Source organism: Anser brachyrhynchus, assembly GCF_964034855.1.
Source record: "Anser brachyrhynchus genome assembly, chromosome: 1".
Taxonomy (NCBI): domain Eukaryota; kingdom Metazoa; phylum Chordata; class Aves; order Anseriformes; family Anatidae; genus Anser; species Anser brachyrhynchus.
In genome coordinates this window covers 50,474,202-50,491,302 of record NC_137694.1, presented here as the reverse complement: position 1 = coordinate 50,491,302, position 17,101 = coordinate 50,474,202, and the positions used below count along the sequence as shown (strand labels likewise).

At 41.2% G+C, this 17,101-nt stretch overlaps 1 protein-coding gene across 3 annotated transcripts in view; it reads right to left on the bottom strand.

Annotated features, from left to right (window-relative positions):
• Positions 1-14,183, bottom strand: part of KITLG (KIT ligand) — a 58,829-nt gene extending 44,646 nt beyond the window's left edge. The window contains exons 1-2 of one of the 3 annotated variants that reach the window (XM_080582872.1): positions 14,113-14,183; positions 13,079-13,301 (exon numbers count right to left, since the gene is read on the bottom strand). In XM_080582872.1, coding sequence (XP_080438998.1) covers positions 13,079-13,301; positions 14,113-14,168 — 279 coding nt within the window. In that variant the 5' untranslated portion in view covers positions 14,169-14,183. Of the gene's footprint in view, positions 1-7,921; positions 11,951-12,237; positions 12,508-13,078; positions 13,302-14,112 lie in introns of those variants that run through there. The other 2 variants (XM_080582873.1, XM_080582874.1) reach the window with 2 other exon arrangements.
• Between the last annotated feature and the right edge of the window lie 2,918 nt (positions 14,184-17,101).

Here is a 17,101-nt window from a genome sequence, read left to right as displayed (position 1 = left end):
TATACCCAATGTCAAAAAGCTTTCCAGACTAGTAATTGTGTGTGAAGGTAGCACTGTCTGTTTTAGCATCTTCTGACTTTCAACTGTGTTGAATATTTTTTTGCTCCTGTAATAATGAAAAGATCAGTAAAGTCCCGTAATCATTCTCTCCACTACTTGTATACCACTCTTCCTAGACATCTCACTCAGTAGTTTCTTTCCTTCAGCTTTCAGTCCACCTTCATGTGCAAATTGTTTCCATACAATGCTTTTGCCTATTTGGGGATTACTATTTCTGCTATATTCCTTTTTCTGATGGAGCAACAGGGACTTTGTTCAAGGTGGCTGACTATCACCATCATAAAAAATGTTACACTTCTGATGTTTCTCTTTCTGCTTCCTCTACATTCCAGTATCTTGGTTAATTTGTTCTACCGCAGGTACAATACACAGATTTTTAATCCATTTTTCTTAACCATGTATAGATACAAGAAAATTAAATAAGAGCTTGGAAGTATTTTTCAACTAATGTAAACTACTGTTTTTTGTGTAGTTACAATTAGTTCAAAATACTCCTTCCAAAATGCATCCCCTTGCACTTCTACACAATGAACTCCATTTGCCATCATGCCATCTGTTCTCCTGTCTTCTCTAAACGTTTAAAAAGTTCCTCAGAATCTCTTTTAGTTTCAATTAACCTGAGTAATTTATGTAGCCTGCACATGTTGTCATTAATCTGTAAACCCTCCTTCCAGATTGGACTATATGAGGTTGCTGACAATTAAAGAACATCACCACTTAGGTTTTGCCATGTTACAAATTACCAACTTATTCCTACACTTTGCTTTCTGTCCCGATACCATTTTTCCTCAGGCTGTTATGGTAAGGAAGGTACAATATGGGGCTACTTAGTTTTCTTCTTAGACCTTTTTAGGGGAGACAATCTAAGCAGGTCAAGGCATCACTTTCCCTTTATTCACCTATTTTGAAACACAAAGAATCTTACTACATTAAAACATTTCTTTTACAGGAGCTGGGATTTTCTATTCCTTTTATTGAGCTCTTAATATAGAGTTCCCACCTTCCTCCTATTGAGTGATTTAAATACAGATCTACTGACAACACAACAATAGAGTCAAGCTGTTAAGAAAAAATCTTTTTTAAACTCTGGACAATATTCATTAACTCTGAAGACACGAATTAAGAGTAAATGTGTTAAGAGTTACTGCATATTTAAGAAAATGAAGGGAACGCCATGATCACTGATTTTTTCCAAGTTATGAACACCTTGTCTTTACTGTAAAATTAATCTGAGTTGTAAATTATATCCTGCCCAAAACTCTAGACCCTTCCACACAAACTGTAACTCTAGTATCCAGGTGATTTGTGTGTGGGTTTGAGGTGTTTTTGTTGTTGTTGTTTTTTGTTTGTTTTGTTTGTTTGCTTTTGTGTGGCTGTGTGTGTGTGTGTGTGTGTGTAGTGGTGGTGCAGGGGATTAATTACATGCTGTACAGTCTAACAACTGCTAGCTCCACAAATCCCCTATGTTTTCAGGAAGACCGCGCACATTCCTCTGATATATATCAACATGCAAGCACAATCTTTCAATTCTTTACAATTTTGGAGAAATATAAATGCCTGTTAAATGCACATGCCTTTAACATATAATTTTTAAGACACCAGTGATACAATACTTTTAATTTAGTAAGTAACTGATAAAATGTAGATATCTTCACAACATTCGCAACGATGAAACAAAACAAAACCCTTTGAAAGAAACTGCAATTTTACTTTGATTTTAGTGATGATTTTCATGGGGGTTACTTATGAAAAAATGCAGTTGTAAATTGCATGTAATAAGTTTAATTCTTATAGAGCTTTACTTTTGGTCAAACGATTTTGTGGGAATTAGAAAGAACTATAGTTATCAGTAGTGAAACAATTGTGACGCATGTTCAACTGCACCCTTGCTACAGACATGCTGATAGGAAAACTCATGTAAATATTGACGTGATCTAATATGATTCTTAGATGATTTATACAGCTAGTTCTCCAGAGTTTCCTAGAATTGCTCTTTTAAAAGAACATTAAGTTGCCTGGCCTATCACAAAAATTTTTTGACTTCTGGAATGAATCCTACAGAAAATATATCCCATCACTGAGGTTAGTGCAAATCTCCTCAAAAGTATACATTTTTCAATGTCTATATTCTAAAATTCCAGTAAGATTTGAGTTAATGCATCATAAGAGATGTAGTTCCTTATCAAGTTTATTCAAGTGATACTTGTCAGTTTGCACAAGAAAAAAATTCTTCCTACTGCTGGAATTGTGCCATTTAATCTGAAATAAGTAATGGAACATGTAGGATAAGAAGATGAACCAATTGTAGAAGATAAAGCCAAAAAGCACATCACAGTTGGACAACTACCACTTCAAACAGGTAAAATTCAACAGCAACTGAAGTAATGTTTTTGGGTGCAAAACATGAGGGATTTGTTGCAATAGAAATAAACCAGTAGGCTAAAATCAGATTAACTTTACGTATGTCTCAGACCATTTGTAGAGGTCGACAACATTCTGTTGCAGCGTGAAATGACCAAAAGTGCTGCAGACAATCTATTAGTGGCAGATATCTAGTTGATCACTAAAACCTGCATGTGAGATTAAAAAAAAAAAAAAAAAAAAAAAGCTGATGAGAAAGAAAGTGAAGAAAAAACAAGAAATTCACCCCATTTGGTTTAAAGGACAAATGAAAACACTGAATTAGATATTTCTAATATAGTTACATAATAAAGCTAAGAGATACAGCAGAAAGCAGCAACAATTACTTCTACAAGAATTTCCTTTGATCTCAATAAGTATCTGACTCTTCCAAAAAAAGCACAAATGTCGTTAATATATTAAGGAGGAAGAAGTAGTGTCACTTCCAGAGTGGCAGACCAATATTTCAGAGGGCTCTTCAGTTAGATTATGTGTTGTGATCACATAAATTAAGATATTCCACAGAACAGGAGATTCATTCTAATCCCAAGATGCTTAATTTTTTACAGACAAGATTAAATGCAGTAAACAGAGGTTATTCAAGAGATTAATTTTTGAAGTGGGTCTCAAAAATTTGATAGGAAATAAAAATGGCCACTCAACAGACTACTAAGAACCTGTAGAAAACACTCACCAGAGATGAAGCTTTGAATGAGTGGAAAGAAACAGAGCAGTGAAAGAGAAACCTTCCAGATTTTGGTTTTCAGAAGTGCAGAACTTTCATTTTAAAGTGACTTAAGTGCAGCTGAGGCCAAGAAAGGTGCATGAAGAAATTAGTGTAGCACTGTTGTCTGTCTAAATGGGGAGAGAGAGAAAAGATGGAGAAATGCACAATCATTTTTAGATGTGTGCTTGAGATGTGACAATAGAAAATGAATTCTAGAAATTTTGGTCACATACATTGGAAGGGACAAAATCTTCCTCCATCTGTAGTAGAAGAGAATTTATGGGGGATTACGAACACTGCTTGGGAATGGAGTCCAGTCTTCACCAAATTCTAAAAAACAAGATTTTCACTGATTTTACTAGTCTGAAAAGAGGGCTCTCACCATCCATCTTTACACTACTAAAGGAACAAATACTGAAGAAATTTAACAAAACAGTTTGAGGCAGACTATGCTTATGGCCAGAATTTTAAAAGGACACGGATTTAGAGACTGCATGGCATATCTAGGGCACATTCTTTGCCAGGGATTGTAATACAGAAGATCAAAGCAGCTTCAGTGACAGTATTTAAACTTAGAGTTTATAAATAAATTTCATATTTCCTTGAAAATAAAGAATATAATACACATCAGAACCATTTAAACTTGTGTCAAGTACAGCACTGATAGTTTTTGCTATTAGAATGGAAATGCAATCCACACACTGTGGAGCCATAGTAATTTCAAAAAGACAGCAATTATGAATATTGGAGATCTTTTTACTTTTTTTAAATAACCACCAAAAAGATCTGTTTATTCAATAACCTTTTTTTTTTTTTTTTAAATCCAAATGAAAGAGGGTGCCAAGCAGTGTTATACAAGCTTCCTAACTTCATTTGGCTGACGAATGTTCCTATTCCCGCATGCTTCAAAGTTGTAAAAGAAAAACAAATTTCAAGAAGATCTGACATGTAGATCTATATCAGTTTAAAGACATAATGCATAATGTTGTCTGCTTGTCATTTTCTGCAAAAGACAAATTTTGCTGACTTCACTTAATAACTAGCAAATGGAGGCTGGAAATTAGAGGTCTGGAGCATAGGACTTCTTTATAAAAAACCATTAGCATGTTTAAATTTCAATCTCCCTAAATTTCTAGGCACTTATTTTCATTCGTGAATTGTTTTGCATATATGCAGCATATTATTAATTTAAATGTATCAATCCTGAGTCCTCGCTGAGTCCTCACTGCCTTACTTCAGTCCATTATTTCAGTTTGAGCACAAAAGTCAGCAGCTCGGTATCCTACTCCCATTTTATACACAATTATGAAATCTCCATAAACAGAGGAATTTTTTGGATCAACATGAAACGAACACAATTGACAGAATCCCTGAACACCTCTATGTTTACAGGCATATTTCAAAATAATAAACCTTGTACATCAGTGCATTATCCTGAGATTTCAGTATGTGCTGAACACACCGTAAGCTCATTCTTTTGTCCAGGAGCAACTCTTACAAAGAGAGTTGCTGTGTGATTTGCACAGGGTTTATTCTCTATTTTAAATGGAAATAAATTGTCAGGACATGCAAAAATTAGTTTCACAGTCTGGCTAATATCGCCAGGATAACCTTTTTTCAAAAGTAATGAAAGGTCACGTGTTACCAAACAGACCTATGAATCCACCAGAGATGATGTATCATACATAAACAGAATGCATATATTGGTTTGCAGCTACCTAGCAAGTACAATGTAGCAAAGAAAATTTTGTATTTTTTCCCTCTGACTTCCGTATTCAAATAAAATGCATTTATTTTTTCATATATCATCATAAGGCCTCTTTCAGAAAGGAAAAAAAAAAAATAAAAAGATCACTAAGTTCTTCCTCAGAAAATGAGGAATTAACTTTACCTGTCACTGAATTCTATGTTTCACAAAGAACAAAAACACACAAAGAAAAAGCTATAGATCCAGTTGACAAAATGGTTTAATATTATCCAGTGTAGGACTCAGATAAAGTTTTATTCTGAGTAAGTTCTATTGTGTTAAAGTACTCATTTATCCTCTGCCTTACTTCTTTTTCTGTAAAGCACAGTGCGAATTCACACAAAGATTATGTCTCTGCTGTAAAGGAAATACACACAGTTGGCACGTATTTCTGCACACATGTTATTCTAGGCTGAACCTGGACATTCCCAGGGTTCAGCTATTCCCATGTTACACACAGACTTTCAAACCTCTTGGGCAGAAGTCTTGCACACCACTTTTAGACCTAAACTGCATATAAGTTTGTGCACAAGCATAGGTTGACATACAGACAAATACTACTTAATATGTATCACTGTTTTTGCGTGGTGTGTGCTCCTCTGTATATATGTGTACATGGGTTAAATGGGATGAGATATATGGACTCCTTCCTGACTTTCAGTAGTTGCAAGGAGAGAAAAAAAAAAGAAAAAAAAAGAAGGAAGTGCCATTCGCATATGAAGGAAGACACTACAAGAGTATCAGTACATGTGATCCTGCCCACATCAAGTACAGAGATCCCAGCCAAAGCAAATGTAGAATTCAGTTCCTATCACACAATAAATGAATAGACTTCATATACTTAAGACATTTCCAAAGCAATACTTAGAGTGCTTCTAAACTTGTTAAGATATTTCTAATGAAGAGATGGTAGAGCAGACTGGACTAAACTTATACATGGCCTTAACTGTCAGTAAATTAAAGTCCTTGGAGCTTGGCAGCAAAACGAACGAAAGGCAGCAGACCAGCTGAAGACACTAGATGAGAATTTATTTTCACTGAGACAGTTAACGTGATTGTATTGAAGCTAGGTTCAGTCATATGGATGATCACACTTGGAAATACAAGTTACACAAAGAGGTAGGACTGGCTGACTGATTTTTACAGACTTTGATTTGCAGACTCCTAAATCTTTCTGGAGTTCAAAGGCTGGCATAATTCACAAACTGTGATTTTGGCCTTATGGCCTGAAAGGTAATCCCCCCTACATTCCTAGTTCATGTGTCAGCCCCCTTTGAGATTGAACAAATAAACCTAGCAGCTTACTTAATTTGGTCTTAAAGTATGACTTAACCCAGAAGAGTTAAAATCTTCATATGCATGGATCCAGTTCAGATTTGGAGCAACACTAAAGTTATGCTTTTTTAATTTGTTTTTTCCTCTGGCACAATGCATAATTACTTATACAAAGTAGAACAGATTCAACAGAATGGAGTGGATAATTAGACCTTCCTTAGAGACTTGAGTTCCCCCCAGAGAAAATATTAGAATCTGGGTCTGTCTCACTCCAGTGAGTGTACTCAAGTAAATTATTTTAGATTAGCCTTTTTCTCTATGAACTGAATCAAGGCAAATCCACAATTAATCTCTGTAGACCACACACTCATCCTCTTATGATGGTCCAGCCTAAACCTGGTAGTATTGGTCTGAGCTGGTCTGCAATCCAGCTATGCTCCAGCCCCATGGCTGCCAGCACACACCCCTCTCTGACTCCCCATCTCCACAGCCCAAAACTAGTGGGAAGTCAATATGGGTGGAGGGAATACCAAGATACTCAGCCTGATTCCTAGAAAGTCTTCACTGAAACATTAAGAAACACCATGTGAATGGCTGTTAAACAGGCACCAAATCATAGATGTGAGAAGAGGTAGCTCTTAAGGCTTGGGCTAAATAGAACCTTGAAGGTCATTCCTGTATCTGATCTTCTTCATCCAGTAAGATTTGAAGCACTAAAGAAGAAAATGAAAACAAACAAAACAACAAATACTGCTGTTCCCACATATTTACAAGTGCTGTTTAACAGCAGTGAAGGTTTAGGCCTAGCAGGTGTCTGAAAGCAGGGTCTGCAGTAGACCTGGTTGAGAGACCCCTCCAGGAGCTCCCTGAAGAACTGACCACCGTCAGTGCACAGCACTGCGCCTGCAGGGGGGAGCCCGCACGCCTCAGCCTGCACCACCTTGTCTCATGTCTAGCATCACTTCAGGTGTTGATCTGGAGGCTCAGGACTTGACCACTTTGTAAAACAGTATGCTCCAAAGCACGGCACTAGCAGTGAATACCACATGGGCCTCCCTTAGGGAATACCGGTAGTGACTTCTTAAACTTGAGGCTATTTTTGCCTTGCACCCAAACTTAAATCTGCTCCACATAGAAACAAGAGCACAAGAACATGCATAAAGCAGAAAATTCCTAATTGGATTTAAAATGGTTATCCCACCCATCTACCTTGTGTAATTTAAACACTGTTTAAACAGGAAAAGCAATGAGTCATTCACTCAGTGATTATTAGATAACAATAGGAAATTAGGGGATAATTTATTTCCTGCGTTATTTTGATCCAAAGTGTTCATTAATCTAAACTCCTTAACTGGTTTCTATTTAGACTTACAGTAGAAATAATGTCTTCATTAGTGTATCGACTTTCATTAACCACAGTTATTATGCATGCTACCAGTTTTAATCAAATAAAACACCTAACACTATTTTTTTTTTGTTTGGAATGTATTTTTAATTTTCATTCTCATACTAATATAAATACCTGACACTTTTGCCAATAATTAAAAACATCTAGCAAAGAAATCTATATTTTACAGCCTCCTAACAGTTATTTCAGTATCAATAATACTTCTGAATGTTGGTTTTGCAGATTTCCACAGGAAATTAATACACAATGCAAATAACAGCCGATCTACCAAAATAACGAGGAACACTAATCCCTCTCGACTCACCTTATATTGGTCCATCTCCTTTTTCCGCAAGTGCACAGGAAAAAGAAACAAGCATTTGCAGTGTGTTTAAAAGGCTGATGAGCCTCAGGGTTGGCATACCGAAGACCAGGGAAAGAACAAACGCTTTCATTTTCCTCTGTCAGCTCCCACACCACTCAAATGGAATTGCGTAGGGAGATTTTTCCTGCCTTGCTTCAAATAAATGGGTGTTGTGTTTACATACTGCATACTGAGCATTGCCCAACCTAAGCCAAGGGCTGTGTCTTGCCAACTCTTAACTCGTGTACAATATGGCGATTACATGAGCCAGCATACCATTAAGTCACATAACAAAACTTGGAGAATGGCACTGTCAGCTTGCAGAGCTGTACCTGAACAGCTGAAATGTCTTGCACAGAAGGAGAAACTACACTTTTGTGCAATGGCAGAACAAAGTCAGAAAGTAGACTGGGTCAGAAGACTCAATCTAAACAATAAAGCCAACTGTAATGTAGTTCACAGAGATAAAAACTAACAGAGACATAATGCAAGGGGGGGGGGGAGGGGGGAGGAGAAACCCTTACAAAATACTCCCCTACCCTAAAGTCTTCCAAGTTATCTGCTGTGTATTCTCCATATGACAATTTATGAAGAACAAACTGTCCAGGATGTCCTCCCCAGCTGCCACTTTCACAAACTGACCTCCCATTAACAGAATCAAAACTCAGGGAAAGAGGAAAGAGACCTTATCCCATTACTCAAAGTGAATAGCGCAACATCCTCCAGGCTCCAGCAAGTTCTGTCTATCTGATGAGCAGCAGGTCTATGCTCACCATGAGCTCCAAGTACCTTCTAGTGCTTCACGTTCATTTTCTTGCAGAATGGGCAAGATAGATTGAAGAGCAGAACTTACAAATAACGGCTCTGCAAGCTCACACAAATGTATCAAATATCTCCTTTGTATTTCTGTTTTAGCCCACCAATATAAGCCAGGAACAGGCAATTTGCATACTAACTCTTTTTTTCAGGTAATTTTTTCCCATAACAATGCCTACAGAGGCTCCCACATCAGTGCCACAAACATACTCTGGACAGGACAACATAAGGAGATCATTTAACTACTAGCAATAATACGTGCATTTAGAGGTAAAAAGCCAAGCTCGGATCTAAGACCCTTCTAGCACTGAGGTTTCTAAGAAGTTGTGCATCTAACCCACAGCTGAAGATCAAGTGCACAACCCAAATACCGGACAGTCCGTAACATCAGAAGCCTCCTGAGTTAGCCTCATGCATGACCTCTCCTTGTAGCCTATTCCTCAGTAACTTAATCCTATTTAGATTGTCTTCAAATCCAACCTAGAACAAGGAAATCAGAAACCTGCTACATGTTTTTGTAAGATTGTATCACACACTAGCTTCAGTCATCTTATTTTCAAAATGTAAAAAGCTGTCCAGACATCAGCGGTATTCTTGTGTTATAGTATTGGCATGCAAAATGACATAAACTCGCTTCCAATAATAGTTTTAATTACTAAGTATGCAACCCTGCAAATCCTCTCATACAAGCGATCCTTCAGTAAGGTTAATTCATGGGAAAAGTCCCATTGAAAAAAGACTTGTATGACTGGACCCTAAAAGTTTAATCGTATTTCTAAAGGGATTACCACTTTAATATATATATATATGTATATATATATATATATATAAACTTATATATATATATATAAAGTTTATATATATATATAAACTTTATATATATATATAAAGGAGGGGTTGGTATATTTAAAACAAGGGTTTATATAACTATCAGACTCTACAGTTTCAGAAAAAAATCCTGTTAGGACTGACACTGTTGGGGAACATGCTTCTACGGTTCCCCCTGTCTGTCAGGTTAAGACTGAAGTAAATAAACTGACCAAGCTGTTCACTTCTAGCCTAGCGTTCAGCACTCCTCCTTTCTTTCAGCACTTCATTTGAACCGATGTATGACTCAGCTGCTCCTTCAGCTACACTACTTATATGTTTTCCCCAAGAAATATTACCTTAAATATCAAAATCCCTGATTTATTTCTAGCTCTACCCAGGTATTACTAAATGTTTCCAGGTACAGTGAGGTAGAGGTTCTCACTTTCTGTAGTAAGTCTACTGCAGAATTTATATTAAGAAATCTTAACTTATTTTCTAGCTTTCCAATCCTGATCTCTTCTCTAGGCCAGATATTGGTTGAGACAATAGAAAAGTAGCCACAGGAGAGCATGAAGATTCATTTTAACATGCTGAGTGCCACAATGTGCTTAAGTCCTCCTTCTTGTATCCACATCACTTGCTCTCTTTTTGTACAAGGGTCTTCATGTTTTCAGCTGAAAGTCTTCCTTGAAGTATCTCCTGCTCTGATCTCCCTGGAATGATTAATGGTTTGGTATCACATTTGTTTGCTAATCCTTAAAATGAAAGAAACAATCTTTTGGAAAGCTAGGAGTCTGTCACTGTCTCCAAAAAGCAGGAAGCGTAACTGCTTGAAGGCTGACAGATGCTTCACCACCATGACAAGAAGCTGTTCCACGGGCTACAGCTCCTGAGCCCCTGAGTCAAGCCATATGGTACTGAATGCCAGGACTGCCTGTCTTTCCCAGTTTAGCTGGAGAGAGGGATTATTCCTGCTTTGCTCTGAATTTGCAAAAGTACTCTGTTGGTTTTTGAAGTTTACAGTTCATAGGAAATGAAACGCTTGACTGCTTGCACATGTAAATCTTCATTTGCTTGCTGAGCAATTTTTTCTTCTCTGAAGAAACAGCCCAGCACACGTTTCCGTGGGCTAGGATAACATCTTACGACTTCACTGCTTCCACTCCAATATCAAGCGAATGCATAAAACTCAGCACACAAATATAGCTCTTACAGCTTAATGAGGCCCTTCCCGACTAATAACCTATTCAGCACATTTGACCAAGTTTGTGTATAAGGTCCGAAACAATAGTTTGGAGGTGCAAGGCATCTTTAGTCACCTAAAGGGAACAGCAGCAATGGATGTACACTGTTAGAATTCAAACCGATCATTTAGGGCTATACCTCACTGCAATTCAGCATCGCAAAAGTTAACAGTCAGCAATTAATACCTCCTTAAGCATGGGTGCATTCTCCAGTGCTTTGGCCAGCTGAAGTTTATATGTTTCAAAAAGCAAGTGTTTCTAATTCCTGTCATCTCTTGAAAAAGTATTTAACTGCCCCAAAGACCTTAGTAAGGTGCTTCCCATTTTCTTAATTTTTATGTCTTTTCCAATGACCGTATGGTGATGTCTTCAGGCTGCCAGTGTGTGGGGGACCCAGCAGCTGCCGTGAGACAAGGGAAGGCAAAAAGTATCTTGCTTCTTGAGAAGAAGGAAAGGGGAAGGCGAAAGCCCCCAGTGTGGGATCCGCAGTGCGTGTGTCTGCGCAGTTCTCTCTGGGAGCTCAGCCTCAGCTCCGAGCAGCCCTGACTCTCACGGAGGTCAGCCAGGATGGTGAATAGCAGCACCTCGCAGAGTTAAGCCGTAAACTTTTCTCTTTAGAGTTTCCCTGAGCTGCTGCTTGTTACGAGATGAATTTTCCACTTTTCTCTACTTTTGCCTGCCCCTAGCCTTCCTCTGAAAATACGCACAGCGTGGCAATTGTAATCTGTACAGAACTTGAATAAGGGCACATACCCCCACAAGGGTACAGAGCAGTTCTTCACGGCGGGGTGAGGGAGGGCGAGGGGAGGAATGCCAAGGGGCTAGCTACAACACCGACCCGGTGCGGCACGCCGAAGCGGCTTGAATGGAGCCACTGAGAATAGCAGCCACAGCACTGCTGCCTCAAATTATTTCATGTTTTCGCACTCGGTTCGTGTAGCCCACGCTCAGCAGCGTAACACAGGCAACTGATTTATTACGGCAATTTTTTTCCAAGTGCCTTCCGAGGTTTGTTACGGCTAGGCAGCCGATCCGGCCCGCTTGCTGGAACTTTTCCACCGGCTGCGGGCGCCGAGAACAAGACCTGGCGGTAAATGTTGTTTTGTTTTCCTTTTGAAAATCCGCCCCCCCCCCCCCCCCCCCAAGCTTCCCCAGCTTCCAAACCGCTCCTGGGCGGTGGCGGTTCCCACCCGCGGCGCCCCTCACCTGGCGGGCCGGCGGCCGGGCACCCGACGGCAGCCGCCTCCCGCCGCCCCGACGTGCAAGCCAGCAGCCGCCGGGGTCCTGCCCGCTCCTGGGGAGCCCTTCTCGGCCGGGAAGCTGCCCTCGGGCCCCTGCCAACAGGCAGGCAGGCAGGCAGGTATCTCCCGCGGCATCCCCCCCGCCGCCCCCCCCGGCCGCACTCACTTGTGCCTTCTTCATAAGGAACGGCAGCGCTGCAGTCCAGCCCAGCCGGCCGTGTGCAATCTCCCTTCAGATGAACTGTAGCTCCAGCATAATGCAGCAGCGGATAGTCCACGCATTGGGGTTGCCCACGGCGAGCCCCGCGCTGCCTGCCGCCTTCCTCCTCCACCACCTCCTCCTCCTCCTCCTCCTCCTCCTTTTCCCCCTCCCCGCCGCCGCCCTGCGCGCCCCGCTGCGCCCCTCTCGCCGCGGCGTGAGCGCAGGCACAGAGTGGAGCCGCAGCCGGCGCCCGGCCAGCTCTTTTATATATCCCCGATCTGCCTCCGGCAGCAGCGGCGGCGGCAGCCCCGGCAAGACACGCCTTTCCCCTCCCTCCCGCTCCTCCCGGAGGAGCCGAGGCGGATCCCGCGGGGAGGGGGGGAAACCCGAGCAAACTTGGGGGAAGTTGGACGCAGGAACCAGCCCGGCCTGCCCCTTCCCACCGCGGGAGGGCAGCGAGCAGCGGGCAGGGCTGCGGGCGGCGCCGCCGGGACTCGCCCGACGCCCACAGGCGCCCCGACGGGGCGGGGGGCGCCCGGGGCCGGCCCGGGCGGGCGGGGGGCTCGTACTACCCCGCTGCCCGTCTTTGCATCGGGGCGCGGCTGCTGGAGAAGCCCAGTGCCCTCGGGGAATCGGTGCCGGCCGGGACGAGCCGTCGGTCCCCGACGGGAAGGGGAACGCAGGACCGGGCACCCCGCGCCCGTCGCCGTCTCGCCCCGGCCGGCGGCCCCCGTGGCGGTGCTGCCTTCGCATGGGCGGCCGGCACGGGCTGCGCGCCCCAGCGAGCTTACAGAAAGCTGCTTACCTGCTCCAGCCGCAGAAAAGTTGTTGAGCAGTGCCTCCTAATGCTTGCGTGAAGGGCATCCTGCAGGTGTTGCACCGTGCTGCGAGCATTTGCATGCTGTGTAAATGATACAGCGGGGTGGGGAGAAGCGCTGGGGTTTTGCCGTGCGGCGTCCTGCTGGCAAACCCATCCCGCGGCAGCGGCAGGATTTGAGTGCTCATCTGAGAAGACAGCTGTCAGGTTCCTGCAGACGAAACCTCCGGCATGCATTAGGTGGAAAGACGAGCGGGTTATGGATCTGCTATTTCCTGAGACAGCAATCTTTAGTGATGATTAAAGAGCACGATAGCGATGAATGAAGAGAGAATAATCTGCCCAAGTCAGTGGTCATTTCCCAAGGGAGATCAGACGTGCTACCACAGAGTGCACAGTAAGGCATTCCACTTGGAAAAGTTTGTCTAGCTTTAGCCTAGAATTAATGATAAATTTTCAAAAGTCTAGAGTTCTGGCCAAAGTAAAGATGAGCTTTTAAGGCACAGGAAAAAAAAAAAAAAGAAAAAAAAATAGAACGCATCCTCAGCTCCACTGAGTATTTGGGTTTCAGTGCAGGACAGATAAACATCTAATTTCATTGTGCCTCTACATCCAATACAGAAAAGTCGGATAATGATATTCTTGTATAGCATCAGGATACTGCTGAATTCAATTTTTTTTTCTTCATTTCTTGATTGCTACACTGCTGAATTACCTTGCAGTTCCTTTGTTACCTTCTTATCAGACTGTTTTGTATGTCCTTCTGCCTCTAAACGGCAGTGAAAGGGAGGAAGCCTGTTAAAAAAAAAAAAAAGGAAGAATACACCTGCTGAAAGGATATTTTCTATATCACCTAGCAGTTATTAACCCTTACTGCTTTCACTGTATACACATTTAGTAAATAGGGCCAGGAAATTAAAATGTTACAGCATATTTCCTCCTTTGAACAGATGACAGGTTTAGTCTCCTGGGGAGAAGCACTGGAAAGTGTGAAAGAGCAGTCTGTCATAGCAGTTACCTACCTTATGGGAAACACTTCTGGTCTTTCTCTGGTTTGAGCTCTGTCACAGTCCAACATTAGTCATCACAGGAAAGCTTAAATGGATGCCCTGCGTAACCCTGTCAATGCAGAGAGGATAAGACTTGGGACTCTAATGGGTTTCTTTACCACCCAGGCATCCTCCATCTTTTCTGTCCATCCCTTATCCGAGTCCTTGAACTTGCCTTTGCGTTCAACCAAGCCCAGCTATAATGGATTAATGCCCTTTTCATCTCTTCCTTCACGCAGACAATTCACATGCATATTACTGTTTTCCTTGGCATCAGTACAGTTTGGAAATTCTTTTCTCCGAAACTCAGAGTTTAATAGTTTAAACACATTAATTACTTATGTCCGAAACCCATAAGAAAACATGTTTTTATTAGTCTTGTGCATTTCCAGCACAGAAGTGACTGTTGACTTACCAGGTAAGCACAGGTTAGCCATGGACTGTTAGAGCATTGTGTGGTAGGTTTCCAAAGCACAACTGCAAACCACATTCAGTCTTTTATGGTTTACCTCATTTGCAGTTCTAAATGCCTGAGGGTGAACACAGGCTCCTCTCACAGTTCTGTGAAAACCTGTTTCTTCACAGGGAAGCTATGGAAATAGTGCTGTTCATCACACGTCTTCATAGGATTTGCTTCCACCCACTGAAAAGGATTGTCCTTCACCAGGAGTGCTGTTCTATGTATATGGAAATAGCAACAAATGAAGCATAAAGCATAAAGGAAGCCTTTCCAGTTTACTGTGAATGTTGGAGTCTCACCACAGTCTGCAGGTGAGAAATGGCTGCTAAATGCTGTTTATTCTAGAACTTTGTGGAATATCTGCTGTGCTTTATATAACTCCAACCATGAGAATGAGCTGGAGCTCATGAGAGCGAGCTTACCACTATGAATGAGCTCACTTGGTGCATCAGTAGCTTTGCTTCTTGTTGGAGCAGCCAGAATCAAAGAGTATGCAAAATCAGATCTAGCTTCAGCAGCTGATGTTGCAGAGTTAAAAAATGCTCCACGACAGTCTGGAAAATTCAAAAAGATTCTCCTATGAAACCATCTAAATTGTGAGGGCAAACAACAGAATGTAGATATTAGAAGGATAACACACTAGTCCCATCTCATCTGTTACAGACTGTGAGTGCATGGGGGCCTTTGCTGGCACAGAGACCGTCTGCAGCATTTGCCCACTTTCATACCGTGGAGCAAAGTTTCATTTGAATTTCTAATTGAGACTTCTTCTTATGCTTAACAGTCTCCAAAGTGACTTTATTTATTTATTTATTTATTTTTAAAGCACCATAAGTCCTTTGTGCTTTATACAAATGTCAGGGAAAACTTCTGTGGTAGTACTAATCAGTAAGTAAGGGAATGACTCAATCAAGACTTAGATCCACGGGGGCACCTACATCACTATGAAGCCAGTTTTATTTCAGTGCACACTGTAAGAGCACAGGATGTAGCTGTGTTTTTTGCTTTATGTGATCTGGTTCTAAAGATTAATTTGAGGGATGCAGTTTTCACATAAGCATTTGATTCACCACAATGTATTAGTACGGACTGGGATTTTGGAGATAATGATATAATTTTAAGGTAAAATCACTAGTCAATTCATTTGGCAAACTAGAATAGAGATATCTCCAAACTAAAAAAACAAACAAACAAACAAAAAACAGTCAATGAAATTATTTGTTGAACTGACAGTAGCTCAGTATCTCATTAAGCTCTTTCTTAAAAAAAAAAAAAAAAGAAAAGAAAACAACTCTACTATCCAAAAGCCACGCAGATACAGGAAAAAGAAGAAGAAGGTAGTGCAGCATAAGAACGGAGCCAGGTGGCTTCAGAGCATTGGAAACCTGATTGAGAAGTTCCACTGAAGGAGGCTGCAGTTGCAGAGTAGTGTGTGATATTCCTTTGCCCAGAAGCAGCTTCGAAAGTAAGCAGGTGGACAAACCTAGAGTGCAGTCTTTGTTTTCACTGGAAGGAAAGTTGACCTTGTTCATCTTACTACTCTCCTGGACTGGTGGAAAGAAGGAATGATGGACTTTTACTGAAAAACTTAAATTATTTTTGTACATTGCTCTCTTTGCTGTTTTACTTCACAGTAAAGTGACAGTTTTATTTCCATTAGGATTTTACAGCAGGATAATTAGCATGCCAAAGATACTCTGTTTTAATAAGAAACGTTTTTTTGCAACTCATAAAGGCCAGAATAGGAAGTTGCACTGACATTATTAGAACTCAATCAGAGCCTGTAATAAATACAATTGAAACTACTGAAAAATACATGACCATTTCCTGATTTACATGAAAGCTTCTTTCTTCTATTCCTTCAATATACATAGGTTCTAAAGCAGTATTAAATGAGCATCCAAAGACCTCTCACTGGCATGAGGGAATTCTCAACTAGAAAAAAGGGCACATGGAGAACATAAATTGGGAAAAACTGGTGCAGCCAGAGTTCTGTGATCTTTGGCAGAAGCCCTTTGGCTTCTGATGGCCCATCAGATGTTTATAGACATTAACAGAAATCTGAGGCTTCTTGAAACTCTTTTGACATTTTGCAGCCACTAGGGTTCCAAGATCAGAGCACGGCAGCAATTGAAAGATTTTTTTTTTTTTCAGTCTTAACTCACATGCTTTTTCATATCTGTTCTAAGAGGGGTCTGATTCATCCGGGATCACATTCAAAAACACTACATCTGCTTTTGAGGAACTAGTTACATATGTGATCTTGAAAGTTACTCAGTTGTGTAGATCCGGGAGACCTGCTGGAGCGCACTGTGGTTACTCTGATGACACGCCTCTGTTTCTTTCACGTTAACAGAAGCTGAAGGGATAAATGGTGCCCATCCAGCACTGGTCTTCATGTTCAGTCAGAAAGAGGACAGAGTTTGTATCAGGACTGATGAACTGGCTGTTTTCCAAGCCTTGAGGTGGCAAGTAACTTCAGTATACCATGCAGTGATAGCT